This window comes from Ochotona curzoniae, unplaced genomic scaffold, assembly GCF_017591425.1.
Source record: "Ochotona curzoniae isolate NIBS_2020 unplaced genomic scaffold, NIBS_Ocur_1.0 contig_2699, whole genome shotgun sequence".
NCBI classification, from domain to species: domain Eukaryota; kingdom Metazoa; phylum Chordata; class Mammalia; order Lagomorpha; family Ochotonidae; genus Ochotona; species Ochotona curzoniae.
Window position 1 is genome coordinate 5,658,993 of NW_024465561.1, and position 26,376 is coordinate 5,685,368.

The following is a 26,376-nucleotide window of genomic DNA, read 5'->3' on the forward strand; positions in this document are numbered from 1 at the left end:
TTATTAAGATTTGTTTTATTTTTATTGGAAAGTCAGATATACAGAGAGGAGGAGAGACAGAGAGAAAGATCTTCCATCCAATGATTTACTCTCCAAGTGACTGCAATGACTGGAGCCGTGCTGATCCAAAGCCAGCTGCCAGGAGCTTCTTCTGGGTCTCCCATACGGGTGCAGGGTCCCAAGGCTTTGGACCATCCTTGACTGCTTTCCCAGACCACAAGCAGGGAGCTGGATGGGAAGTGGAGCAGCTGGGATACAAACCAGCACCCATATGGGACCCCAGCAGATGCAAAGTGAAGACTTTAGCCACTAGGCTACTGTGCACTGGGCCCCTCCCTGGTTTGGGCTTTTTAAGGGTTTTTCTTTTCTCATAGTTATGGATATAGAGATGGACATAGGGGGACCTAGGTGTCAAGGTTGATAAAGAGGCGTCTTAAGGCCTAGTGCAGTAGCCCAGTGACTAAATCTTCACCTTGCATCTGCTGGGATCCCATATGGGCATCGGTTCTAATCCCTGCTTCTCCACTTCCCATCCAGCTCCCTGCTTGTGGCCTGGGAAAGCAATTGAGGATGGCTCAAAGCCTTGGGACCCTGACCTGGGTTGGAGGCCCAGAGGAAGCGCGTGGCTTCAGATTGACTCAGCTCTGGCCATTGTGGTGGCCATTGGGGGAGTGAACCAGTGGGTGGAAGATCTTTCTCCCTGTAAATTTGCCTTTCCAATAAAAATTTTTAAATCTTAAAAAAAAAAATAAAATAAAAAGGGATGTGTTGAATGAGAGTTTTCAAGTGACGACCTAGTTCTCTTCCGGAAGTGTGTGGTGGGCTGGGGTCCCATGGGCAGCAGTGGTACCTCGCAAGCGCAGTAGCTTAGGAAAGGACAAGACCATTTCTGCAGGGAGGACGGTGTGGAAGGGCTGCTCCTATGGCAATAAGGACTTGCTGAAATTGAGGGGTTTGCCAGAATTTGGGGAGTGAACCAGCAGATGACTAATCTGTGTGTGTGTGTTTTCTCTTTCTGTAACTCTGCCTTGCAAATGAATAAATCTTTTTTTAAAGGATCCTGTTCACCTAGAACCATACTCAGACCCAAATTTTATCATAGCAAAGTGGAACTTCTAAGACACACACACACACACACACAGAGTTATGCAAATTTGACCTTTAGTCCTTGTGGGAGCTGGTTGTCTGTGTGAGACTCTTGTATTTAAATCACATTCCAGAGAGTAAATGAGAGGAGGGAGAAAGTCCTGGTGAGGTCAGGGAGGTTTGATGGTTGTCCTTGGCTGGTGGAAGGCGATTGCCAAGCCCTCCTGCTGCCTCTGTTCAAGTGACTGGCGTGGGTCCCTCCAGGTGGCTGTTAACAAAGTGATTGATGGTGGGGCATTGGCCACTCCAGCTCTATGGGGGCTAGAAATGGAAGTTAGCCATGCAAGTGGTCAACTCTGTCCATATGATTGACCCCCTCAAAAAAAGCCTGGACCCCAAGTTTTGAGTGTGTATTCAAGGTAGAGAATATTCCATGTGTGTCGTTAGTCATTAGTTAGGAGACATCAGCCAGCTCTCCCAAGAGTGGACCGAAGGTTCTTCGGCTGCTTTTAATTATTTTCTTTCTGTTGTGATAAGCCATTCTGTGGGGCCCAGTGTGGCAGCCTACTGGCTAAAGTTCTCACCTTGCATGCACTGGCATCCCATATGGGTACCGCTTCTAATCCCAGCTGTTCTACTTCCCTTCCAGCTCCCTACTTGTGGCCTGGGAAAGTAGTAGAGGATGCCCCAAAGCCTTAGGACCCTACATCCATGTGGGAGACCAGGAAGAAGCTCCTGACTTTGGATCAGCTCAGCTCTGGCCGTTGCAGCCATTTGGAAATGAATCAGCAGACAGAAGCTCTTTCTGTATCACCTTCTCTATGTATATCTGTCTTGAAAAAATAATAATAAAATAAACCATTCGGTGATTTGAAATTGTCCCCACCATCACTGACTTTGGAGTTTAGGCTCTGAAGTCCCATGCTAATGGTACCAAATTCAATCTTGATGCTTGTAGGTGCAGCCTTGGGTGATTCGACTGGATTCAGGCGGTGCCGCCTGCAATACTGAAATCCATGTGAGTGATGACTGGTGTTCTGGATGCTCCACTTTTAGTCCAGCTCCCTGCTGATGTACCTCGAAAAGCAGAGGAGGATGACCCAACGCTTGAATCCCTGCATCCACATCAGAGACCTGTGAGAAGTTCCTGGCTTCTGGCTTCAAATCTGCCCACTTCCATCCAGCCACTGTGGCTATTTGGGGAGTGAACCAGTGTTTACAGATCTCTCTCACTCTCTCTCTTTGTTAACTCTACCTTTCAAATAAATAAATAAATCTTTTAAAAAAATAAAACCCAAATAATAGATTGGGCCCAACCGTAGCATGGGATGAAATCTGGTGGATTTGCAGTGAAAGAGACGCACAGGTGCTTCCTGTCTGTTACTAAGCAACGCCCTTTGCTACCTCAGGACTCCGCCAGTAAGAGTGCTTTCCTCAGAGGTGGATGCCCATCCCCAGAGCTGTGACCATGAGCAAACCTCGCTGTCCACACAGCCAGGCTGCCTGAGACCCTTCATTACAGGGAAGACACACGGATGACTGATAAGCAAGAAAACTGCCAGGCTAGCAGCTCCGTGACTGCCTCTGGGGAATTCTCAACCCTAAGCCTGGTCTTGAGGAGTGGGCATGAGGGGGCATTCTCAACTTGCAGCTGGAAGCACCAGCCTTGGAGCTGACGCTGGTCGTTGGCTCTTGGCCGTGGACTGGCAGCTCAGCATGCAGCTGGAAGGCCACCTAACTTGGTCTTTATTTGTCTGCATTGGATTTGCCCTTTATGGGCATCTTCTATCTGTGTCAAGAGGTATTGATTTTCCACTCATGGCTGCGCCTCTTACAATAAATTTAAGTTAAAAGGATAGTTGGTCTTTGCAAAAAGGGAAGGATGGCACAGGTGGAGTGGATGCACAGCCCGCACTGGGAAAGTGTGGGAAGCTCAGCTGAAACTAGCGCCATTTCCCCATGTGGTTCCTTAGTCACTGGCGTTTCCTGCCCTAAGTGATTTTTCTTCCCATCCTCAATATGTCCCCTCTCCCTGGTCCGTTTCCCATTTTTCAAAAATGTATCATGAAATACATTTCTGCTTACCTTCATTAAGTACATCATTAAGTGGAGCCCTATAAAATGGTTACTTTTGTACATTAAAATGTCTGAATAGTGCCATTTGCAAAGCATTCAGCTTAACAGATAAAATACATGTCACCTACATCACATATATATGATGTATGTTATGTATTCATACACATATGCATACATACACACAATAAATGACAATCCCTTAGGATTGGTTAGGCATATGTTCTGACAGGTGATGGATACCAGTAACAGCACGTTTTTAGCATCCTCCCATACTACGGATACACTTGTTCCTCAGGTTCTGTGGGGACTTGATATCCATGGACACTCACATTCATTTCTTCTAAAAAATGATTTATTTATTTGTGAATAAATAAATTTCAGAGGGACAGAGAGAAAAAAGGTATTCCATCCATTGGCTCGCTTCCTAAAGGGCCACTACAGTTGGACTAGGGCAAATCCAAAACCAGAAGCCAGGAGGTTTTTCCAGGTCTCCCACAAAGGTGCACAGGTCCAAGGACTTAGGCCATCCTGTACTGCTTTCCTAGGCACATTGACAAGGAGCTGGATCAGAAATGGAACAGCTGTTACTTGATCTGGTGCCCATATGGGATGCCAGAATTACATTGTACCATAGTTTCAGTCCCTTTCTGTAATGTTGTGGGGTTGGCTATAAACCGAAGACTTCCTCTCATCTACTTTAAATCATCTCTAGAATACCTAGAGTATCCTTATTTTTATTATTTTTTTAAAGATTTATTCATTTTTATTGGAGAGGCAGATTTACAGAGAGAAGGAGAGACATAAAGATCTCCCATCTGTTGGTTCACTTCCCAAGTGACCACAACAGTTGGAGATGAGCCAATCTGAAATGCCCATATGGGATGTCAGCGCATGCAAGGTGAGGGTTTACCTACTGGGTCATCACACTGAGCCCAAGTATCTATTTTTAGAAATTATCTATCTAAATAATTACAGAGAGTGGGCCTGGCATAGTAGCCTAGTGGCTAAAGTCCCGGATCCCATATGGGCATTGGTTCTAATCCTGGTAGCCCCGCTTCCTATCCAGCTCCCTGCTTGTGGCCTGGGAAAGCAGTCGAGGACAGCCCAAAGCCTTGGGATTCTGTACCCATGTAGGAGATCCAGAAGCAGCTCTGGGTTCCTGGCTTCAGATCAGCTCAGCTTCGGCCTCACTGTGGCCACTTAGGGAGTGAATCAGTGGACAGAAGATCTTCTTTTCTGTCTTTCCTCCTCTCTTTCCAATAAAAATCAATAATAATAAAGAATTACAAAGAGTGAGGGAGAAACAGAGGTCTTTCATCTGTAAGTTCACTACCCAGATGTCTACAATAGCCAGTATGAGGCCAGAGGGAAGCCAGGATCCAAGAACTTCTTCCAGTTTTCCCACTAGGTGGCAGGGGCCCAGACACTTGAGTCATTTTCTGCTGTTTCTCCCAGGTACATTAGCACGGAGCTGGATCAGAAGTGGAGCAGCTGGGACTTGAACCAGTATCCATAAGGAATGCCGCAGTCTCAGTAACAGCTTACTTAACATATCACCATGCCAGGACCAATATGCTATCCAATATAATGTAGTGCAATATAAGTAGTCGGCAGAACATATTATTCAGAGAATTTTCAAAAAGACAAAAAAAAATCTATATAAGAAAACAAAGGTTGTACAGACAGAATTCCTTTTTGAGTGTTTTTGAGCCGAGGTTGGTTGACTCTCCAGATGTGACACTCAGGGGTATGGAGTATGTGTGTGGGTGTAACATATGTACAAGCCAATAGCAGAGCTTACAGTCGCATGGGCTTCTCTATATGAGATCTTACATCTACTGCTTGCAAGGTATTGGTCTTTTCTTTCCTACTTTATCATTTTTTTTTTATTCAGTACCAGCATTGTGGTATATCAGATTGAGCTGCCCAATTTACAAAGGCTGCATCCTATGTGGGTGCCAGTCCGAGTCTGGGCTGCTCGCTCCACTTTTGAACCAACTCCCTTATATTGGCCTGGGAAGGCAGAAGATGGTCACCATGCCTGCGCCCCTGCTAGCCACAGGGCAGACCTGGAGGAAGCTCTTAGCTTCACCTGGTGAGCCCTGGCCATTGTAGCTATCTAGGGAGTGAACCAGTGGATGAAAGATCTCTCTCTCTCTTCCTCTCTTTCTGTAACTCTGGTGTAAATAAATACATCTTTAATCACTTTTTAAAAAAGATTTATTTTTATTGCAAAGTCAGATATACAGAGAGGAGAAGAGACAGAGAGGAAGATCTTCCATCCAATGATTCACTCCCCAAGGGACCACAGCAATAAGTGCTGTGCCAATCCGAAGCCAGGAGCCAGGAGCTTCTTCCAGGTCTCCCACGCAGGTGCTGGGTCCCAAAAGCTTTGGGGCCATTCTCGACTGCTTTCCTAGGCCACAAGCAGGGAACAGGATGGGAAGCAGGGCTGCTGGGATTAGAATGGTGCCCACATGGGATCCCAGTGCATTCAAGACAAGGACTTTATCCACTAGGCCACCACACCAGGCTCTTTAATCACTTAAAAAATTTTTTTTTTCTGCTGCTCAGGCCCATTAACTGGTTTCAAAACCCTCAGAGGGGCTGAAACCCATTGGCAAACATCATTGTGCAACCACATGTGGCCAGCTTCTTGCCCCTTTATATTGGCATAGCCAACCTGTTAACCCGAGTGGAGGTGTCTGCCCTGGGGGGTCTGTGCCTCATAGGCCTGCATCAGCCTGATAAGATCAAAACCTGCCCGCGAGGCCCTTGGGGAAGTGCCCACTTGGAGTCCACATCCCTCTCCACGGGGCTTGGGAAAGAACGGCCACTCTACTACTCCAGAACCACTCCAGGGCTTGCATAGTCTCCTTGGTGGGCAGGCTCCTGTGCCAAGCAGTCACCTGGTGGCAGTGACTGCAATCGAGATGTGGGAGGCTCCTTGCAGGGAGCCACAACCCTGATGAGAAGGGGCCCCATGGACTGGGGTCTCCACTGAGCTTGCTCAAGCCCCAATCAGTGTTGGGGTACACTGGCTCTGGAGACCACCTAAATGAGGATCTAGTGAGGGACCTCCAGCCACCGGCATGGTCTCACTCCTGCACCAGAGTCACCCACCACCAGCCCCTGCCCACCTCCCTCCTGCCAACCTCAAAGGCATCCAGCTACTTCCTTCCCTAAACCTGTGGCCCCTCACCTGGCTCCTAAAGGAGCCCAGTGCAGCTCCCCACCCCACTCCATCACAGCAATCAGAGATTACGAATCAAAAGAAACAGTGCTTTACTGTTTGCCTGGACAGAATCAACAGATTGACGGTTGGGGCCCTGGGCAGCAAGTGGGGTGGGGACAGGGTCATTAGCCCCTTAACTCCACCCCCAGGCACAGGATAAGCTTCTTCCACCGACCACTCCAGGAGACTCTTCCAGGGAGGGAGGAGCTGGCTGCAGTACACTGTGGAGGCTCGATCTCATCGGAGTGCCCATCCGGTTGTCGGCCCCCATTCTGATGGACTCACCTGCAGTTATTCCGACATACCCGGGACCACTGCCGACACTTGCCACCTGTGGGTCAGGGAGACAGTCCCATGATGAGTTGGGACAGTGTGAGTCGCTGTGTGTGTGCTCTGGGTGCTGGGGCAACTCCACATGCAAGTAGATGAAAAGCATCTGTGAGAACGGGCAAGAACACCCCACTCTGGCACATGGGAGCCCTCAGAGGACTCACACCATGTGTGTGTTGTTGCTGCATTCCACAGGTAAGCACTGCACACCCACTGCATGTACCCACTGGCCTGGGCACGAGAGCTGGGCTGGGAGACTGACTGTGGGGGAGACCAACAATGGCAGAGGAATGGACACTATTTGCATGGACAGTATAGGTGAGCAGGTAAGGCCAGTGTGATGCTGGAAAAGAAGATCAGCTGGGGCATCTTCCTGGGGACCCCTCGGCTGGGAGGTGGGGGTGGAGCTCACTGAAAAAGTGACATGTGAGCAAACACCTGCACCAAGTAAGCAGAGCCATGTGCGTCCTGGAGGGAGGATGTTCTAGGCAGGGGGAACAGCCAGAGCAAAGCCCAGAAGTAGCAGGACAAAGATGGACTCAAGGGACAGTTGGGAGGCCACAGGCTGGACCACAGCAAGGGAAGGGGCAAATTAGAACCCAAAGAGAACTAAAAAAAACAAGGCCCTGGCCTCCTCATTGCACCCCTGCCTCCCACATCCTCTCACCTCCCCGGCTCCCTCTGCCCCAGCCACCCAGGCCTCCTCCTCCTCCCATTATTGCAACCTGCTCAACTCCTATCCAGTGCCTGTGCCCTTACTCCTCCCTCACCTGTTCCCCCACTTCCCAAGTCCCCTTCTCATCACCAGGAACCAGTTTCCATTTCACTGGCTAGAGTGCCCATCTCTTCCGCCTCCCCATTCCCACAGTCTTGTAGTTGCTTTATCTTGCAAACACCCTTCCCTGGATCCAGTCTGCTCTGGCACACATCTGCATGCATGCGCTCATCTCCAAGGGCCATACCCTGACATCCCCAGGCACAGACGGCACAATGTGTGACCCCGGAGCCCTCATTTAGGCGCTACCCTTACATGGGGCTGTAGCCACCCCCTCCAGGGGGTGCTGTTTAATCCTGCGTGGGCTTCTTTAAACTCTGAGTGTGGATTTTCCCAACCAAGGAGAGAAACAGGACCTGGCAAGACCATGTTAAACAACTGGGGCAAAAGCAGTTGATGCCCAGATTCAGTGAGGACCTGCTGTGAAATAGCAATCTTGTTTCATTCGTAGTAGCATTCTGCCCCCTTTGTGGGTCATATGTTGGCTCAACAGGCTAATCCTCTATTTCCAAGTGCCAGCATCCTCTATGTGCATCAGTTCATGTCCTGGATGTTCCACTTCCCATCCCGCTCCCTGCTTGTGGCAAAGGAAAACAGCAGAGGATGGCCCAAGTGCTTGGGTCCCTGCACCCACATGAGAGACCTAGAAGAAATTTCTGATTTTGGCCTGGCCCAGTCCCAGCCATGGTAGCTATTTGGGGAATGAACCAGCAGATGGACAATATCTTTCATTCTCCTCTCTCTGTAACTCTGACTTTTAAACCAATAAATCTTTCTAGTTTCTTATAAACTCTCCCGAGCCCTCTTGGGCTGAGTAACGACAGCTCTTGGCTGTGCCAGGCCTAGGATGCTGTACCGTTCCTGCCTGTGCCTCTGTGAGGGGCCCTCTCCTGAGCCCATCTATCTCCTGCCATCAGTCCAGCCCACATAGCTGCCACCATCTAAGCCCCAGGGGATCTCGCAGAAATGTGAAGCTCCTGAAATTCTGAAAGTTGGCTGCTCCGGGAGCTCAACTGAGTGCGTGTTCACCTCTTTGCCGCTGACCTTACTCACCAGCTAGGTCTGCATACCGTGCCTCTGTGACCCCAGAAAGTTGCCCAAAGAGCTTCCCTTCTCTCCTCTTCCTGTAGGTTTGCGTATCCCTCCACTGTGACTTGGTCTATCCCCTCGTGAAGAGTGAGAGTCTGCCTCCTGGGCCCTTGACCTGACACAGAGCTCAGATGCCTAGGTAGGTCCTGCTGTGGCCTGAACAACCACCTGGCTGAGTCTAGCTGACATTTTTAAACTGCACACTAGAGACCCAGATCAACAGCCACAGAATACTGAGGAATGGACTACAAAAATATATAGCCAAGAGTTATCAACCTTTCTGGAGAAGTTATCAACCTTTCTGAGAATCTGACCCGCGATCAAAAAAGCAAGCCAGGACTTCCCCTCCCGGCACAGGCTCCCTTCCCGTTGGGCCCTCCTCCCCCAGCCCACACCCTGTTCTCACTGGTGAGGATGACAATGCCAGTGATGAACAGCACAGCTGCCACCAGGAGTCCCCGGTTTCGGAGAGTGGCCTCATCTGCAGAGAGAAGGCAGAGGAGTGCAGTCACAGGGGGTCTTCTCCGTCAATTACTCCCACACATTCCTGTGAGCAACTTACCATAGAAGAAGGGGTCATCCTCACTGGACCCTACAGCGAATAGACAAGCAGAGAGGTAGGGTCAGAAAGTTCTGTGGGTGGGAGGGAGGGGGGATCAAGGAATGGCAGAAACAAGAAGCACAGACACTTGGACCACCCCAAGGTGACCTTGGAACAAAATCCAGACTCCCAAAGTGTCTGACCTAAAACACTCCAAGACCTTATCACCCTTCCTCACTTGCTCCAACCCAGCCCAAAAACCACCCTGCTTCTGACAGTACACTGCTTGTTCTCATGACAATTAATACATAACTAGGCATACAGATCCCTTCTTCACTTCCTGTCCAAGAAGGCATTCCACACTCCTCTGCATAACGTTAGTCTCCAGGCACCTGCCTCACTGTCCTCCACAGCAGGATACAACACCTACTACCTAATTATTACCATCAGTCTTTGCTGTCTCTCTTCCCTCCCCAACTAGCATGTCAGTTGCACAAGGGTAGGTGCCAAAGCCTGGGCACCTACCACAGAGCCTGGCACACAGGATGTCCTAAGTGCCATGTCTGTTGAATGTCTGTTCAATATGTCATTCTCTCAGGTCAACTGGGCAGAAAGTCGAGCAGACAACCGGGAGGGACACACAGCCGACCACAGAGGCACAAATAGATTCAGGTTACACACCATAAGAACCACCCAGCTAAACCCATTTGACAGTTCCCCATTGCAGAACCCAGTGCTACTTCGAGGGCTTCCATTGAGCTTGGACGTGGGACATGGACAGCACTCATTGATGCATCTACTCTCAGACGTTGCTGGGTGCCCACCCTCTGCCAAACTGGAAGTCACTGACTGACCCAGCACATGTTTACTGAGGAGTCTTCCACACACTGGGCTGTCTTCCAGGTGCAGGAAGTACTCAGCAAATAGAAAGTAACCTGTTTCCGGTCTGGAAAGGCAAGAGTTACTGACCAGGTGGCTTTGGAGTCTGAGGATCCATTATCCTGCTGTCCTTCTGCGGGGACCACTTCTCAGAGCGTGTTGTGGTGCCTTCTGTGGGGGAGCAGAGAGAGTGGCCAGAAGATGGTGGAGATTAGAGTCAGCCATGGATGCCAAAAAAACAAAATAAGTGTGGGGGGATGGGCAATACATCACTGGAAGTGGTGGAACTGGGAGAGAACCCCTGCCCACCTCCATACAGCCAGTGTGCAGGCTCGGGCAGCTTCCCAGTCCTGGCACAGCAGGTACTGAACCCCCAAAGCCTGCTGAAACTCCTGCTCCACATTAGCATCCCCGACCCCCAAGGTACACCTGCTCCCTCTCCTAGGCCTCCTGGAGCATCCCAGCATGCAGAAGCAAAAGGCTAATACCAGGTCTTGAGTCAGACAGCAGAAACTCAAGCACCTGGCCCAGCTACACTGCCTGCAGGTACAGTGTGTAACCACACCTGACCATCACCTTTACTCTAGAACCAATTAATCGAGTGCAGGGAATGGGGGAGGTCCACTCTTGAAATGAACAAATGAGAGCTGGAGCTAATCCTTCACCTCCAAGTATAGGCATCCCATGTGGTGATTCATGTCCCGGCTGTTCCATTTCCTATCCAGCCTCCTGCTTGTAGCCAGGGCAAGCAGTAGAGGATGGCCCAAAGCCGTCAGACCCTGTACCCACATGGGAGACCCACAGGAAGCTCCTGGCTCCTGCCTTCAGATTGCCTAAGCTCTGGCTGTTGCAACCATTTGGGGAGTGAACAGGCAGAGAGAAGATCATTCTCTCTGTCTCTCTTAAGGCTGACAAGGTTGGGTGGTAGGGGGCATAGTGGCCACATCCCCAGCACTGCCCAGTCTGGACCAAGCCCTGGTCCCTCTGGACCTGTGGGCAGAGGTGAGAGCTGGGTGAGGTCGCAGGGTGGGACAGGAGTGGATGAGCAGCCTTGTGGGGAACAACTGCAGAGCTGGCTGCCCATCTCTCTCCCTGCACAGGCCCTGCTAGGACATAACCAGATGGCAAGTGTCTGCAACCCAAGGGAGGAGGAGGAGGCCTCTCTGGGCACCAGCCCAGGCAGCACCTCCACATCGACTCCTGTTGCCCAGGACCAGGGGAAAAACACTCCCAGTGCTCTGGCCACCACACTGTGGCACTTTATTCCAAACTTTGGCATCAAGCAAACTTTGGGAGAGGTAGATGACAGGAGCCGTGTCTCTGCAGGGAACATGGGGATGGCTGCCCCTGGTGACAGCAGCACCTTCACTGCCTGCTTCAAGACTCCCTCCTGAACTTCATGGCCAAGGTGGCTTTCCTACTCTCCTCCTTTGCATGAAGCACTCTCCAGGCACCTGCCTCACTGTCCTCCACAGCAGGATACAACACCTACTACCTAATTATTACCATCAGTCTTTGCTGTCTCTCTTCCCTCCCCAACTAGCATGTCAGTTGCACAAGGGCAGGTGCCAAAGCCTGGGCACCTACCACAGAGCCTGGCACACAGGATGTCCTAAGTGCCATGTCTGTTGAATGTCTGTTCAATATGTCATTCTCTCAGGTCAACTGGGCAGAAAGTCGAGCAGACAACCGGGAGGGACACACAGCCGACCACAGAGGCATAAATAGGTTCAGGTTACACACCATAAGAACCACCCAGCTAAACCCATTTGACAGTTCCCCATTGCAGAACCCAGTGCTACTTCGAGGGCTTCCATTGAGCTTGGACGTGGGACATGGACAGCACTCATTGATGCATCTACTCTCAGACGTTGCTGGGTGCCCACCCTCTGCCAAGCTGGAAGTCACTGACTGACCCAGCACATGTTTACTGAGGAGTCTTCCACACACTGGGCTGTCTTCCAGGTGCAGGAAGTACTCAGCAAATAGGAAGTAACCTGTTTCCGGTCTGGAAAGGCAAGAGTTACTGACCAGGTGGCTTTGGAGTCTGAGGATCCATTATCCTGCTGTCCTTCTGCGGGGACCACTTCTCAGAGTGTGTTGTGGTGCCTTCTGTGGGGGAGCAGAGAGAGTGGCCAGAAGATGGTGGAGATTAGAGTCAGCCATGGATGCCAAAAAAACAAAATAAGTGTGGGGGGATGGGCAATACATCACTGGAAGTGGTGGAACTGGGAGAGAACCCCTGCCCACCTCCATACAGCCAGTGTGCAGGCTCGGGCAGCTTCCCAGTCCTATCCAGTCCCAGATATAAGAGGCAACAGCAGGTACTGAACCCCCAAAGCCTGCTGAAACTCCTGCTCCACATTAGCATCCCCGACCCCCAAGGTACACCTGCTCCCTCTCCTAGGCCTCCTGGAGCATCCCAGCATGCAGAAGCAAAAGGCTAATACCAGGTCTTGAGCGGTAGCCTAGTGCCTACAATCTGTCCCTCGCACACGCCCAGGATCCCTTATGGGCACCAGTTCTAAACTTGGCAGTTCCTTTCTCATCTAACTCCTTGCTTATGACCTGGAAAAGCAATTGAGGTTGTTTCAAGGCCTTGGGACCCTGCACCTGCATAGGAGAGACCCAGAAGTGGTCCGGACTCCCTGCTTCCGCTTGGTGCAGCCTCAGCCATTCCATGCTCTTGGGGTGTGAATCAACGGACTGAATACCTTCTTCTCTGTTTCTCCTCCTTTCTCTATATCTGACTTTCCAATAAAAAAATAAATCTTAAAAAAAAAAGGCTAAGACCAGGCCAATGTAGGCAGGAGGACTTTGGGCACCTATGCCATCTGCACTGCCTGTAGTCACCATGTGCAAAAACCTTCTGATCACCACACTACCCCTGGAAACAAAATCGCCGAGTGCAGGGAATCTGGGAGTTCCTCTCTTGAATAAATAAGGGCCTGTACAATAGTTCAACTGGCTAATCCTCTACCTCTGAGCTCAGCTTTGTGGCCATTTGAGGAATAAACCAAGTGGATGGAAGATCTTTCTATCTTTTTCTCCTTCTCTCCATAAATCTGATCTGCATTTTCAATAACATGAAAGCTTTGGGACCCTGTACCCACTTGCGAGACCTGGAAGAAGCTCCTGGTTCCTGGTTTGGATTGACTCAGCTCCAGGTGTTTCAGTCATTTGGGGAGTAAATAAGGGATGGAAGATCATTCTGTCTTTCCTCTCTCTGTATCTCCCTTTCCAATTAAAAAAATAAATAGATCTCAAAAAGGAAAAAAAAACATAGGAGGTAAGTTCATGCTCCGGGTGCTGTGAAAAAATAATAGAAGAAAAAAGAGGAGGAGAAGGAGGAGGAGGGGAAAAAGAAGAAGAAGAGGAGGAGGAGGAAGAAGAGGAAGAGGAAAAACTGGGAAGTTGATAACCACGGGTAAATTGGTGTGACCTGGAATTGGTGCTCTTGTGCACAACTGGCTGGGCTGCTCTACCTGGGAGTGGACTATACTTTGCTATCCTCCCGTGCAAGTCGCCCCTCACACAGACATCACCAAACTCCTGAACCCTCGGTACACAGTTCAGATCAGGCTGAGCGGCTCCTCCAGCCCCAGGGTGGAGTGTAAGACCTATGCCTGACCAATCAGAGCTCAGATACAGACATGTGACCCCACGCTCTTTCTGCTGTGATGGGCCATTGAGAACCCCTTCTCGCTCTTGGGCTGCAATGAATGGGAATGCTGAGCTTGTGGCTTATATTTAAAACTTCCGGACCGTCTGCTGCGATACCGCCTTTAGCAATGATGACGGGGCTTTAGCTCCTCACTGCAGCTGTGCCTGAAGTCGACAGCCTCCAGATGTTACAGACCCCCCTAGAACCAACGTTTCTTGGAGTGGGACTTTGTGCATTTTGCAAGTGTAAAGCCCCTGTTATAACCCACGTGAAACATCTACAGACTCCTTTCCCAGCACCAGCGGCCTCCGGAAGGGAACCCTGATCAGCTTGCAGGACTGGGAAATGATGCGTCCTGGATGCCCCCTCTTGGAGAAGTTCCTGCAAAGCAGCTTTGTCCAAGGCTCTGTGAAGGCCCACCAGGAGGAAATGTGGCTCCCCCGGAGGTTCCTGACCACAAACCCATAGAGAATATATATATATAAATATATAAATGCAGGAACAAGTCTCCTAGTGGGCGCTCTGGGACGTGTACTTGAGGAAATGCCGAGCTGGCCAGGGAAGGAAGCAAAAAAGGGGCTGCTGGGCTCAGCTCCAGCTCTACCTTCCTCATGGTGCACAGGTACCCCTGGATCCGTCAGCAGCTCCTCCCTTGTGGTCGTATGCGGAGAGTGGCTCTCTGGGTGGCTTTGTGTCTCACCTATTCAGTTCAGATAAGAAGAGTGGGGAGGGGAGAAGACACACATAAATCAAGGATGGACAACCCATGGCATGGCGGGGGCCGTCACCCCATCACTTGCTTCAAATCACAAATCATATCCCCAGGGTTGCTGTGTCTGTCTCCTAGGCACAAGGATGGAATGAAGCAATGCAAATGAAAAGATTTACATTTGTGGCCATCATCAGTGCTTCGAGTGTTTGATGAGAAAGGAACACACATCGGCTACCAGAGTGGCACTGTGTGTAGCAGGAAAAACTAGAAACAATGCATTTGGCCAGCAAGAGGGGAGTGACTCTGGGACCCGCTGCTCAGGGCCCTATGAGACAGCCAATAGCAGCAGGAGACAACAGCAGCATCTTACGTGACACACCATCGTGTGAGCAAAGCAAGCTGCACAACAGTCACATGGGTCCCTGCAGCTCACACAGCACGGCATACAGGGCACAGTGTCCAGGCCAACACACAGGTGACACAGCTTCCCAGGGAATGGCCCGCAGCCAACAGTGAGGAGGGCACAGAGCCAGAGGCAGGAAGAGCAGGGCAGGGCAGGTAGATGCTCCTTGAGGATTGTTTGGCTACCGTGGCGCCATTAAGCATCCCTTAGGGAACACTTTTCGAGCCACATTAAACCTAAAGAGAAAGGTTCACAATTGTTTGGAAGTTCAAAAGAGGAAAGAGATCAAGAGATTAAAGGAAGAGATGGATGGACCTGGCGAAATTGTGCTATAAACTGGGTGGTGCTCACCCCAGGATTTAACCTAGGGGGAGCCGTGTAAGCTACACCACTACGGCATTTGAGTTTTTCCTGTAAGCACCTTGAGCTTCTTGATGTTAAGGGGCTTTCAGTTTCAGCCACCCTGCCCCACCCAAGGTGATAGTGCAGAAGGAGAGTTGGAACTTGCAGCAGGCAGGACTGATGTGGGGAAACAGATTCAGAGTGGCAGGCAGCGTACCAGGGTACCCCCCCCAGGTCCACTCAGCAGGGTCAGTAGAGGTCTGTGGCTTGGCCTGGAGCCCAGGATGGCCTGTGTTGGGAAGAGATAGACAGAAGGATGTGGAGGAGGTCCACAGAGATTGGAGGGATCCCACAGCAATTCCATTGAACATGTATCTATCAATTTGAGAAGGACAGAGCCCCAATCTGCTGGCTCACTCCCCAAACACAGCAGCTGGATTGACTGAGCGGGGGCCCAGCCATGCCAGAGCCAGGAATTCAATCCCACTCTCCCACTATGTGGCAGGGACCCAACCACTTGATCTACCATGGCGTCTCTCAGACTTTGCATCAGCAAGGAGCTGGAGCCCTGCTCTCCTGTTGGGGCTGTTGGTCCTTGGATTCTGCTGTAGCAGGAACAATCGCGTCCATCCAGCTGTGTACCTGTGAACTGGCTCCGTGGGCAGCCCAGGCTCTACCTGACCTCAGGACCTCATGCCCTATCACCCCAGACCAGATGGAAGCTCCTTCTGTGGGAGGTACTTGCACACCAGGCTTCTTAAGACTCAGAGAAGTGTGGCTTGAAGATGTGAGCTGGACTCAGTTTCCTAAATACAATCCATCCCCTCTTGGCGCAGCTAAGAGCTCCTGGTGTGTCCCATGTGGGGAGAACCACTCCAACCCCTGTTTAGTCATCGGTCTGCTTGATTCAGCAGGGCTGGTCCCAGATCGCCTGGAGTACAAGCCCGGGCACCAGGCCTGGCCACAGCCCTGTTCCTGTGCTGGTGGCCACAAGGATGGGCTCAGGCTCTGAGTCACAGTAACTCTATTCTGGGCCATTTGCCTTGGACCGAGGAGTCATCCTCAGCAGATTGTATCAGAGAATGAAGCCAACAGAGAAAACAGGACCAAAAGGTGGTTCCCAATGGCATCACTCGAGAACCCAAATGGAGCCATAACTGAAGGCCCATCCCTGCACACAAAAGTATACACTCCCCTGTTTGCTCCAAGACTGACGCTGGCATGGCCACTGTTACTGGCAATGCTTGCCACACACCTCCTCAACTGAGGCCTGGGTCAACATGTTCATGCTTTCTATTGGTGGCTCCACCGGGGAAACGTATGTGATCGGCTCCAACTCCTGTCTTGGGGGATGAAGGGCAAGACTTCAGGAAGGAGCCTCCAGCCCACCTTCTCTCTCTTTCCAGTGCTTCCACCCTAGCTTCCCTGTCTGAGGCCTGTGTGTAGGTGGAGCCATTCAGCCAACTGCGTAGACCATGAACCTGGAGGTGTCCAAGCAACATCAAGGCCCAGCAACCTTTCCCCAGGGTTGCCTCTCACTGCCCAGCCGCGTTCTGGCCTAGAAGAGGCAGCTGAGTCTGGCAATCTAAGGTAGGAGGCTCTGTCGGGTGGGCCAACAGCCTCTCTTCTGGAGCAAGCAAAGTCCACCAGGGAAACGGTGCAAGATGCAAGTGGCAATGATAACAGCACCACGCAGGGTTGGAGACAGGGCAAGCTGAGACGCAGTACAGAAGGGACCTTCTCCCTGACCCTTCCTTGCACATGGCCCTGGCGCCACGCCCTGACCCCACCCCCACAGTCCACTTCCCACCTGCAATCAGAGGACACCTATGCACACCTGAGTCCACTCGGCCCGGAGTCCAGCCCTGACCGCACCCCGCTCCAGGCAGCAGCCGAGGTCCCACCACAGGACTTGTAAGACTACCTGTTCCACCATCATCTTTCCATCCTTCCCATGGCTCCCCAAACTCAACCTATGACATACCCCAACACCTCTGTCTCCTTCAAATATTTGCCCAAACATCTCCTGCCCCAGGAAGCCTTGCTTGGCTACCCTGGCTCAGTTCCCTTCATTTCCTCCCATTCTCTCCTCCCCTGAGTTTCAGTTTCCTCATCTACGAAATGGTCATACCAGCAGGTTCCCAGAGGGAAGCCGAACTGCAGCCCATGTGAGTTAAGGCGTGCAGGCCTGGCACCTGCTGTGGAGAAGACAGGCGCATACCCCATTCCCAGAGGGTCGTTGCTGCCCTGGAATCAGTTCACTCCCCACCCTATCCCAGTCCCAGGCAAGGTTGTGAGGTCTCCAGTGATTTGGGCTGGCCAGAGTTTCAGGGCTCAAGGTTCTTCTTGGTGGAGACCCCAGGTTTCTTGGCTGCTAAGGAGAAAGCTGACACCGGCCTCGCAGCCAAATCAAACTCAGCGAGTTCTTCTTGGAGGTGAAAGGCAGATGCTCAGCAGGACAGGCTCTGGCCAGACTTAGTGGAAGCAGCTCCTCCTGTTAGGAGACGCCTAAGGCAGGTGTAGCCCGGCCCCCACCCAGGGATCCCCAAGTTCCCAGGGCCAGTTCTGCAGCAGGGTGAGCAGACAAACAGGCGCCTCCCGGTTGTGCAGAACCCTGCTTTGGGAGTAGGGTGGCTGTAGGCTCTTACCTCTGGTGGGGAGAATTAGGCCAAGGACGGTGAGGAGACACAGGCGGCCCAGGGACAACATCTGGCCAGGAGCAAGAGCTGGGGTCAGTGAGGCCAGCCTCTGGTACCCCCACCCTGAGCAGGCACCTCTGGTCACGCCTGGCAACTGGCAGCTGACTTTGGGGACAAGGGCAGGGTCCCAAAGTACCATCTCCTGCTCCCCGCGGATTCTCCAGCGGAACTACAAGGATCAGCCTGAAGGCCCTCACTGCAGCAGCCAGGGGCCCTGGGACCCAAGTGCACACCCTGCAGGACCCTTCCAGGCACGCACCCTGCCTAGCAGCGACGCCCCCCCTCCCCCCAGCGGCAGCGCTCCAGGCTCTAGGAGAAGACCTAGTGCCTCTTGCCCTCGCCAGGGGAGAAGAGGAAGAATGAGTAATGAGCTCGTGGTCGCCAAGGAAAAAGTAAACAGGGGCTGAGGTTTCAGCACTGCCTGGGAGGATGGAGGGTGCCGGTGTCCGGGAGGATGGAAAGCAGCTGGGGACACCGAGGCAGGCAGGGTGGTCCCGCCGAGGTTCAGGGTCTGGGATCTGCCAGGTGGTGACAGCAGCAAGCGCGCAGAGGGACCCGCTTTGTGCCCACCTGCGCGCGCGGCCCAGCCGAGGGGAGGCAGGAGAGGCGGGAAACACTTACGTCGGGGCCGGGGGCCGGAGCGAGCAGCAGCCTCGTGGACAGACGGCCGAGCTGGAGGCGACCAGGCGGAGGGTGTGGCCAGGGGCGCGCGGGCGGGCGGGGAGCTAGACGGGCGCAGTCATTTCCTCTTGGGTTTCCTGGCTTCAGAGTCGGGGTGGGAGCAGGAGGGGGAGACGCCGAGGCCGATGGGTGGGGGCCGGGGTAGGGCTGTGATCTCGGCGCCCCCCGCCACGGGGGACCTGGGGGTCCACGCCGGGCAGGTCTGGGGAGTGAAAGTGAGGGAGTGGGGTGGAGAGGGGAGGGCTAGCTCTGGGGTGCTAGGGGGAATAGAAGAGGGGGCCCCCTCCGGAGGGGGGCGGGAAGGGAAGGGAAAGTGGGTGGGGAAGAGCGCTGGGCGCTGTGGGGGCGGGGCGGGGAGCGTTTCCCCGGCTTCCCCTCGGCAGCCCCCTCCCAACTGTGTCCCACAGATGAGAACACTCAGACAGAACAGGGGAAAAAAACCAAATGCACATTTATTTAGCTCAAGACGTGGACACCGAGGTGGGCCAAGGGACGGGACCTTGAGGGACGGGCAGGGAACTGCAGGGGAGCGGTGCTCGGGCACTGGGAAGCGGGGGGCCGCACCGGGATGCAGGGTGGAGGCTTGAGTCCCGGGGTCTGGGGTGCACGCGGGCTCTTTTGGGAAGTCATCACTGCCGAGGTCTGGGGAGGGACAGTGGAGGTGCAACGGCTCCAGCCTCGGGGAGGGCGGGGCGGCTCGTAGGGGAGCGCTTCCCGGCGCAAGGCCGGGGTCCGCACGGCCTTCACCTGGTGGTCCTCTGGCTGCGCGCTCTGGCTGGGGCAGCAGTGAGAGCCCAGGGCTGGTCTTAAACGCCGCCGCCGCCAGGGGCTGCGAAGAGAGGGACGGGCGTCAGTCGGCTGCCTGGGCGCAGTCTCCTCGCCACAGCCAGGGGGCCCTGTAGCCCCGCGCACGCCGAAAATCCGGTTGCTTCCCCTATCACCTTAAGACCTGGCGCCTGTGGGAACACTGTCCGCAGTGCTGTCCTGGAGGAGAACACACCTACCAGAAAGGAGTCCCTCCCCCGGTCTCCTCTGTTTCCTGAACCATGGGAAACAGCAACCCCCAGGGACCACCATTCCCCTTGAGCAGATCAGACCCCTGTAAAATTCCACACCCGGCCCCAGTCACAGAGGACCTGCTTGAACCGAGAAACCAAGCCAAGCGAATGAAATTACACGCAAAATTCCCACATCCAGCATGTTGAGTCCCCCCAAGCCCCTCCAATTCAAGCTGTCAGGGCTGTCACGCATCTCCCTGAAAGGGTGGGGTCCCACCAAAACAGGGCAAGATGCGCTGGCCCACAAGAGTACCCCAAGGAGGAGCCCCAGGCTTTCCTTAGGCTCCCCCTCCTGGCTCTCCTCCCATCACAGCCTCCATCCTCCAGCACACACCCCTCCCACACCCCCATCTCCATCCTCCCCCACCCATCCCCCACTCCACCCCACTCCCTCCTCCATCCTCCTCCACCCATCCCCAGCACCCCCATCCTTTCCACACCACAGCCTCCCAAACATCCGTGCTTCTCACCCTTTCCCTCCTCCACCTTCCAGTCTCCCCGCTCAGCCCTGCGTCCCTGTGTGCTATCTTCTCCATTGGGAGCTCCCAGCTTGGGCTCTGCTGCAATCCAGCTCTAAGCTCCCTCGTTCCCTCTCCACTTTTGACCCTCGGCTAGCCTGGATCTATCTGAGTGGTACCTCTCAGAACTCTTCCCTCCCCACCCCACCACCCCCACCTACGGGGCAGAAACCGCTCTTATCTGGGAAGGCAGGCTGTCTTGCGGATCCATGCGGACGTGGCCATCCCCACTGCCTCCCCTTCCGGTAGTGGCTCCCATGTGCCAGTACTGGGCCTCCTGTGGGACTCTTCCCCCTCCCACGGCCCCCATCCACCAGGCAGCAGGCCCATGCAACCCCCTTCTGAGGGTCCCCTCAGTGCTTCCTCCGACAGATCCGCAGGCTTTCTCCCCCTCACCTGAAGAGGGCAGCTCCGACTTACAAGATTTGCAGGTTGGGCTGTGAAGGGCAGGGGGCAAAGAGCAAAAGTGTGATGAGGCTCAGCAGCTGCAGGCTCCAGAGATGCGTCCCCCATCCCCACCCCCGAGCCCCAGGCTACTCCCGCTCCTCACTCCCACACTCTCTGCAGCTGCCATACCTCTCAGACCTGGAATCTGCCTTCCTGCACTTCACCTTCTTGCCTGTTAGGAGAGAAAATGGACAGGTAGGGACCCAGGACATGAGGCTGTGCACGGAAGCCACACGTGGGAGCCAAGCAGAGTACAGGTACCCAGGAGGAGCTCAGACTCACTGAGGATGATGATGATGCCCACCAGGAACATGATGGTGGCCAGGGTCATGCCCACTGTCTGCACCGTGGCATAATCTGGGGAAGAGAAGGAAGAATGTTGAAGCAGGGTACCACTCCCGCACTACCAGGGTTTCAGCCTGGGCTCCAGGCTGCCCAGCCCGAGGGCCAGAATCCAAGGACCGCTGTCCATGCTGGGAACCTTTGGAAACAGTGGCTTCTTGGGGACCCCCCATCCCCCACCTCCAGTGGATGAGAACCCTGTAAGATTTTTGGAGTTCCCTAGATGGGAACTCCAACAAGTTGGCCACCCTCCAGGAGTTACTATGATGGTCAAGGGCATGGGTATGGGCAGCACTGGCTCTTCCGGGCCTCCTGATTTCTCCAAACCCTCTCCCTCTGGCCCTCTACATTGAGTGTATACATTGAGTGTCCACAACCACCTCCTTCCTGGTCCCCAAAGTCCTCGCCATGACCCACAATTCCCTGGGAAACCTGGTAGTGCCCAGTTCTCAGACCCCACCCCATCCCAGTCTCCCCATAGTGCCCCAGCTGCTGCTGTCCAGGAACAGACAACATTGAGTATGGCGCTGCCACAAGCCTTTGCACTTGCTGTTCCCTCTGCTGGAATGCTCTTCCCCCCCAGCATGCCCATGGCTCACTCGTTCACTACCTTCTGGGCTGCATCCAGAGTCAGCAACACCTGTCTTGGCTATCTTATTTAGAAAGGTTCTATCCTGTTCTGTCCCTGCAGTCCCTTCTTCATTGTTTTCACCTAGTGAGTAATCTCCCGTGGTTGTTTCCTCGAACAGCTGTCTGTCCTGTTGAGTGTGAGGCAATGGAGGGCTGGAAACCTTGAGTGCTTTTCTCTTGCAGTGCCTGGATCACAGCCTGGCACAGGACACATGTGCACAGTAAAATGTTTCCTAAAGTAGGAATTTTGGGAGCTCTCATTCTGTCCCAGCCATGCTCTGGGCTTCTCCCCATCAAGGAGTTGATCTGTGTGCTAAAGCATCCACCAGAAAGCCAACAACTCAAATCAAGGCTGGCTGTGGTGTGGCTTCTTTAGCCAGAGCCAGGGAAGGCCTTTTCCTCTGTAGGGCGGTCAATATTTGATCTGAGGCCAGCAGAAGAGAAGGCAGAAGCCTGCATCAGCTAGACAGAGGGCCAGAATATTTCTGCAAGTGGTGACAGCAGGTGCGAAGCCCCAGAGGTGAGAAAGAAGCTGGTGTGTGGGAGCATTGGAGGTGGAAGTGAGGCAGGAGGATGCTCAAAGAGGAGGGGGCAGCTTTGCAGACCCCGAGCGTCAGTGCCATGACAATGATGTAATGGCACCATCCAAGGAAATCTTTCCCACGATCCTCCGAAATGGAAACTCCGATTGCCTTATTTGCAAAAGGACCCAGACAGGTGAAATCAATGGCTAGGGAATGCAGAAAAGCCAAACTGACATTCGGCACTCTTGGCACACCAGCCCAGAGTCCCATATGGAGCTCAGGAGAGTATGAGGCCTCCTCTTCACCCTACCCCTAGCCTGGTTCTGCCTGCCCTCCATGAACCCAGCCAACGAGAACTGTGCCAGGGCAGTACACAGATGCCGTGGCCGTAGCTGAAGCCACTTTGGCATGACCCATTGGCATCTACAGCCATCCTTCTACCAAGCCCCGTGAGACCCAAACACAAAATCCACCACTCACCATAATAAAATGGGTCAGGTTCCTCGGGAACTGGAGGGGGAAAGAAGGCATGGAAAGAAAGAGAGGGAAAAACTACTTCAATGTGGGGTTTCTTCCCATTTCCGAAGATGATGGCAGTCGAGAAAGAGGCCCCTGGCCCTGGCAACAGAATTTCAATGGCAGGAGTAGCCCCCAGTCACTCCACCAGTTGATACCATTCCCTGTGCAGTGCACAATCTGCGCAACGGTCCAACATATACCACATATACCGCATATACCAGGGCAGATACATATATAAGTGTGTGTGTCTGGTCCTGTACTGCAGTCTGACCTAATCTACGGACTTACACACTCACATGTGTTCATATGATGCTAAGAGGGAGGAGGTCAGACCCCAGATTCATATCACCTTGCCCTGAACACTCCCCAAAACTCTTCTGTCATCCTAAAAATCCCAGAGGCAAGACATACACCACTGTTGTTCTGGGCCACTCACTCCCACCACCAAACACGGGAGTTGGGCAGATTCATGTCCTCTATTACTGACTTCTAAGACACCAGCGATTTTAAGCTTGGGTCTCGATCCTGTAATAGCATGCGCTGTGTGAGTGTGTGTGCAGTTCCATCACACAAAACCGTACCCCTGCAGGTGGTCTCTGTGAGACTTACCCCCACCTTGCAGGCTTGAAGAAGGACAGCTCCCCTGGGGTTCACTGGGGGCTGTGTGACTAACTCTAGCCAAAGCACCATGAACGGAAGTGTCACTTCCAGGCTAGAGCATTTGAGTGCTCCTGGCAAGGGCTTTCCTTTGCCTCTGGCCTGGTGACCTGAATATTCCAGAGGGAAGTGGAGTCACCCTGTGATGGACACGAGCCTAAGAGAGGGGATGCTTCCTGCTTGCCCTGGCCCCCTGTGTGCTGCAGCCTACCTGGCCCGTACAGGTGATTCACACCAGGGGGATGTCAGCCCTTCCCAGGTGTCTAGTCCCCAAACAGGAAGTGCTAGGCTGCTGCCAAGTGGTCTTCGACACCTTCCAGCCCTTGTGAATTTCCTTTACCAGAGAGAAAAACCGAGCCTTGGGCTCACAGCCCTCAGCCAGCCAGGACATCTAAATAGAATGTGGTGACATCATTTGCTTTTCTCCTTCCTTACAGATCCAGCCAGCCAGCCCTGCTTGCCTCTGAGCACTTGACAGATCTGACACACTGGATCTTCGCAGCGACTCTGATGTGGGTGCTATCTTCATCTTTATTTCACAGGAGGGGGACATTGAGACAGAGGAGGAAAAAGATAGGCTCCTATTTCAGTGTGTTTTTATTCTTAGTCTCAACTTAAAGATCAACCTGAATGTTCTGTTTGTGGTGGTGATGATATAAAGTCAGGCTAAATATGCTGTTAGAGTGTGTCCTTGGGGGCTTGGGGAAGCTTTGGGGTCAGCCCTGCTCAGTCTCAGCTCTCTGCCTAGAAACAGTTGCTTGATTCAGCTCTGCGGTGAATCCTGACATTTAGGAATGAGTGAGTGAGTGAATGAAAACGAGGCCCTCCCTGGCTGTGGGAGGTGGATTCTCCATCAGAGGTACATTGTCTTGCTTTGGGTCTCCTGGCTTGCCACCCCTGTTTCCTTCCTTCGAAGTTCTCAGAAATGCACTGCCTCTTCCAGAATCCTCTTGGCTTCCTCCCTGGGTGCTGGGTGCTGGGTCCTCCATGCAGAAGAAAATCCTCTTCCCAATCTGGGTCTTCAGGGCGTGGCTCAGCTCTGGGTAGAATGTGCACTACTCCTGGCCAGTTGCCAAGGAGAGATGGGGAAGGAGGTGGTTTCTATGGCGACTAGAGCATCTTGAGAGGTGATGGGCCTGGACACCCTGGGCTGGGTGGGGGTCCTGTGTGAGGCTTGTGTGTCATGGAGGGGGAGGAAGGGGATGCTTTCTAACTCCAGGTTCAATTTTGATTCCCCCTTTTTTTTTTCCGGCACCTGCCGCGATTGTCCCTGCAGGGTTGGCTTGCGGCCAAGCTGAGGGTCTTATCTCAGGGACAGGGACCCTGGTCCAGAAGTGCTCAAGCAACCCCCCATCTACTTGCCCTGCATTCCGCCCTGCCCCATCCTCTAGCAGGGCAGAGAGAGAGAGTTTCAGCTCCTTCCCCCCAGCAATTCATTAATTAGTGTCCTTAAGTGGCTCGTGACTTACAACAGGCTTTTCCGTCCCTGGGATTTCCCAAGACCTGTGGTCCCCTCTCGTGCTGTCACTGGGGAGGCAGGACGCCGCAGCATCTGTCCTCCCACCCCTGTCCATCTGCTGCCATCGATCCTGCTAACCACCACCTCTGCGAAAAGAAGCCCTGGGCTCCCGCCAGACCTGCTGCCTCAGCCCTGCCCCCTCTTCCCTAGGGTGGCTTCCAGCCTCTGCAGCCCCCCTCCCCCGCCCTGCTTCGGATTCTGCAGATACGGCTGAGTGCAGCAAGCCCCTGCCTGTTGGGAAAAGGAGGAAGGGAGGAGGCAGATGCCAGTGGAATTGGGGTTCCCTTCACTGCCAGGGGCTCCCTGGCATTAACCCCTGCTCCTGCCCTCGGGTGCCAGACACTCTGGTTTCCCTCCCTCCTCCCTCCCCCCACCAGCAGCATGCTGCAGGGCGAAGGCTCAGCTAAGGGGGGCTGCTAGGGGTCCCTGGGGGTGCAAGGCTGTTTAAGTGGGTGCATAACTGGGTTAATGGGGATGTGAAACGCCTGTTCCTGTGCGGCTGGGTGGGGCCAGGAGGGCCAGCTCTGTGCGTAGGCAGGTGCACCCCTGGGACCAACCATCAGCAGCTTGTGCGGAGCCTGGGAGAAGGGTCCCTGCAGCCCACTCCCCCCACAAGGGATGTCACTGCAGTGCCTGGGCCCCACCCCACCTGCCCTCCCCCCTCGCTCCCATCCTCCCTCTGTCTTCCTCCACACTAGCCGCTCCGTGGTTGTCACAGCCCCTCTGTCGGGTGTCTCCCTGTCTCTGCTATCCTCTCACCCTCGCCCTCTCTGAATGCCCGTCGGTATCTGATCTATCTCTTCCCAGGTCTCTATCTTATTGAGTTTCTCTCTTTTCCAGGTCTGGTCTCTCATGTGAGCACTCCAGCTCTCCCTTTTCCCTGTGCACCTGTCTGTTGGAGGTTTCAGGAAACACCCAACATAGGAGCCAGCAGTGCCGGAAAGAGAAGATGCGGACCCCTACTCCCTGCCCACCCCAGGAGCCTCCAAGGGCCGTAGACTCACCCACCCATTTCTTCCCTCTGCTGCCACGGGCACTGGACCAGCCACCCGGTTGCCACAGCAACCTGTCCGAGCATCCTTTCTCCTGGGACTGTCACTCTCCAACCATGGGTCCCACACCGGGATGGCTCCACCGGTCAGGAGGGGATGCCCAGGAAGCCCCCAAAGGTACAGGGAGGGGGTGAAGGGATGTCAAGGCGTGAGCTACAGGGGGGAGTCTCCGCTCAGGGAAGGGGCACACATCGGCTCCCCACTCCCCTCCTTTTCCATGTCAAGAGCCTCCCTACACCCTTGTTCTTCCAAGATTTCAATGCCCAGATTTCCCCTCCCCCTGGCGCCCCCTTCTCCGGGTGTCGCTCACCGTTGGTGGGGGTCTGAGTCGGGGTTGCCATGCTGGGCTGGAGCAGGGCTCTGCTGGATGCTGAGGCGGCGACGGCGCGGCCGCAGCAGCTGGAAGCAGGACAGACTGATGGGGGCAGACGGGGGTGGGGTGGGGTGCGGGGAGCCCTGGTGTTGGGGGGGCGCCTGTAGCCAATGGGGGCCCGGGGAACCCGCCCCCGGCCGGATCACCCCCGCCCCCGCTCCCGCCCACTGCCGCCGTCCCCGCCCCTTCCCCAGGGTGGGGGTGCCCAAAGCTGCTCGCTCAGAG

General features: G+C 53.8%; 2 protein-coding genes across 6 annotated transcripts; both read right to left on the bottom strand.

Annotated features, from left to right (window-relative positions):
- Positions 1-6,430: 6,430 nt before the first annotated feature.
- On the bottom strand, positions 6,431-18,531 carry FXYD5 (FXYD domain containing ion transport regulator 5). Of its 5 annotated transcripts, none has more exons than XM_040976437.1 (10): positions 18,453-18,531; positions 17,781-17,841; positions 15,373-15,421; positions 15,180-15,181; positions 14,280-14,375; positions 12,043-12,123; positions 10,102-10,182; positions 9,154-9,183; positions 8,998-9,072; positions 6,431-6,728 (listed from the first exon to the last, which is right to left on the bottom strand). In XM_040976437.1, the coding sequence occupies exons 2-10, from the start codon at positions 17,839-17,841 to the stop codon at positions 6,679-6,681; spliced, it is 525 nt and encodes a 174-aa protein (XP_040832371.1). In that variant the 5' UTR covers positions 18,453-18,531; the 3' UTR covers positions 6,431-6,678. The 5 variants fall into 5 exon arrangements, with proteins under 5 accessions (XP_040832371.1, XP_040832372.1, XP_040832373.1 ...); XM_040976438.1 differs by having other exon boundaries at positions 17,781-17,844; positions 18,407-18,466; XM_040976439.1 differs by lacking the exon at positions 18,453-18,531 and adding an exon at positions 18,065-18,084.
- Positions 18,532-19,318: 787 nt separating this feature from the next.
- On the bottom strand, positions 19,319-26,119 carry FXYD7 (FXYD domain containing ion transport regulator 7). Its single transcript, XM_040976667.1, has 6 exons — positions 26,089-26,119; positions 22,512-22,541; positions 20,818-20,892; positions 20,665-20,707; positions 20,485-20,525; positions 19,319-19,341 (listed from the first exon to the last, which is right to left on the bottom strand). The coding sequence occupies exons 1-6, from the start codon at positions 26,117-26,119 to the stop codon at positions 19,319-19,321; spliced, it is 243 nt and encodes an 80-aa protein (XP_040832601.1).
- Positions 26,120-26,376: the final 257 nt, after the last annotated feature.

Bases quoted from the DNA above. Each gene is read 5' to 3' on its own strand.
- FXYD5 (XM_040976437.1), bottom strand. From the start codon at position 17,841: ATGTTGTCCCTGGGCCGCCTGTGTCTCCTCACCGTCCTTGGCCTAATT. The intron at 12,124-14,279 runs GTAGAGCTGGAG...GCTCCCCCACAG, and splicing joins ACCTGTGCACCATGAGGAAG to AAGGCACCACAACACACTCT. The intron at 9,184-10,101 runs GTCAGTAACTCT...TATTCGCTGTAG, and splicing joins TCAGACTCCAAAGCCACCTG to GGTCCAGTGAGGATGACCCC.
- FXYD7 (XM_040976667.1), bottom strand. From the start codon at position 26,119: ATGGCAACCCCGACTCAGACCCCCACCAACG. The intron at 22,542-26,088 runs GTGAGCGACACC...TTCCCCCTCCAG, and splicing joins GACTCAGACCCCCACCAACG to TTCCCGAGGAACCTGACCCA. The intron at 19,342-20,484 runs GTGAGGGGGAGA...CTCTCTTCGCAG, and splicing joins GTCGGAGCTGCCCTCTTCAG to CCCCTGGCGGCGGCGGCGTT.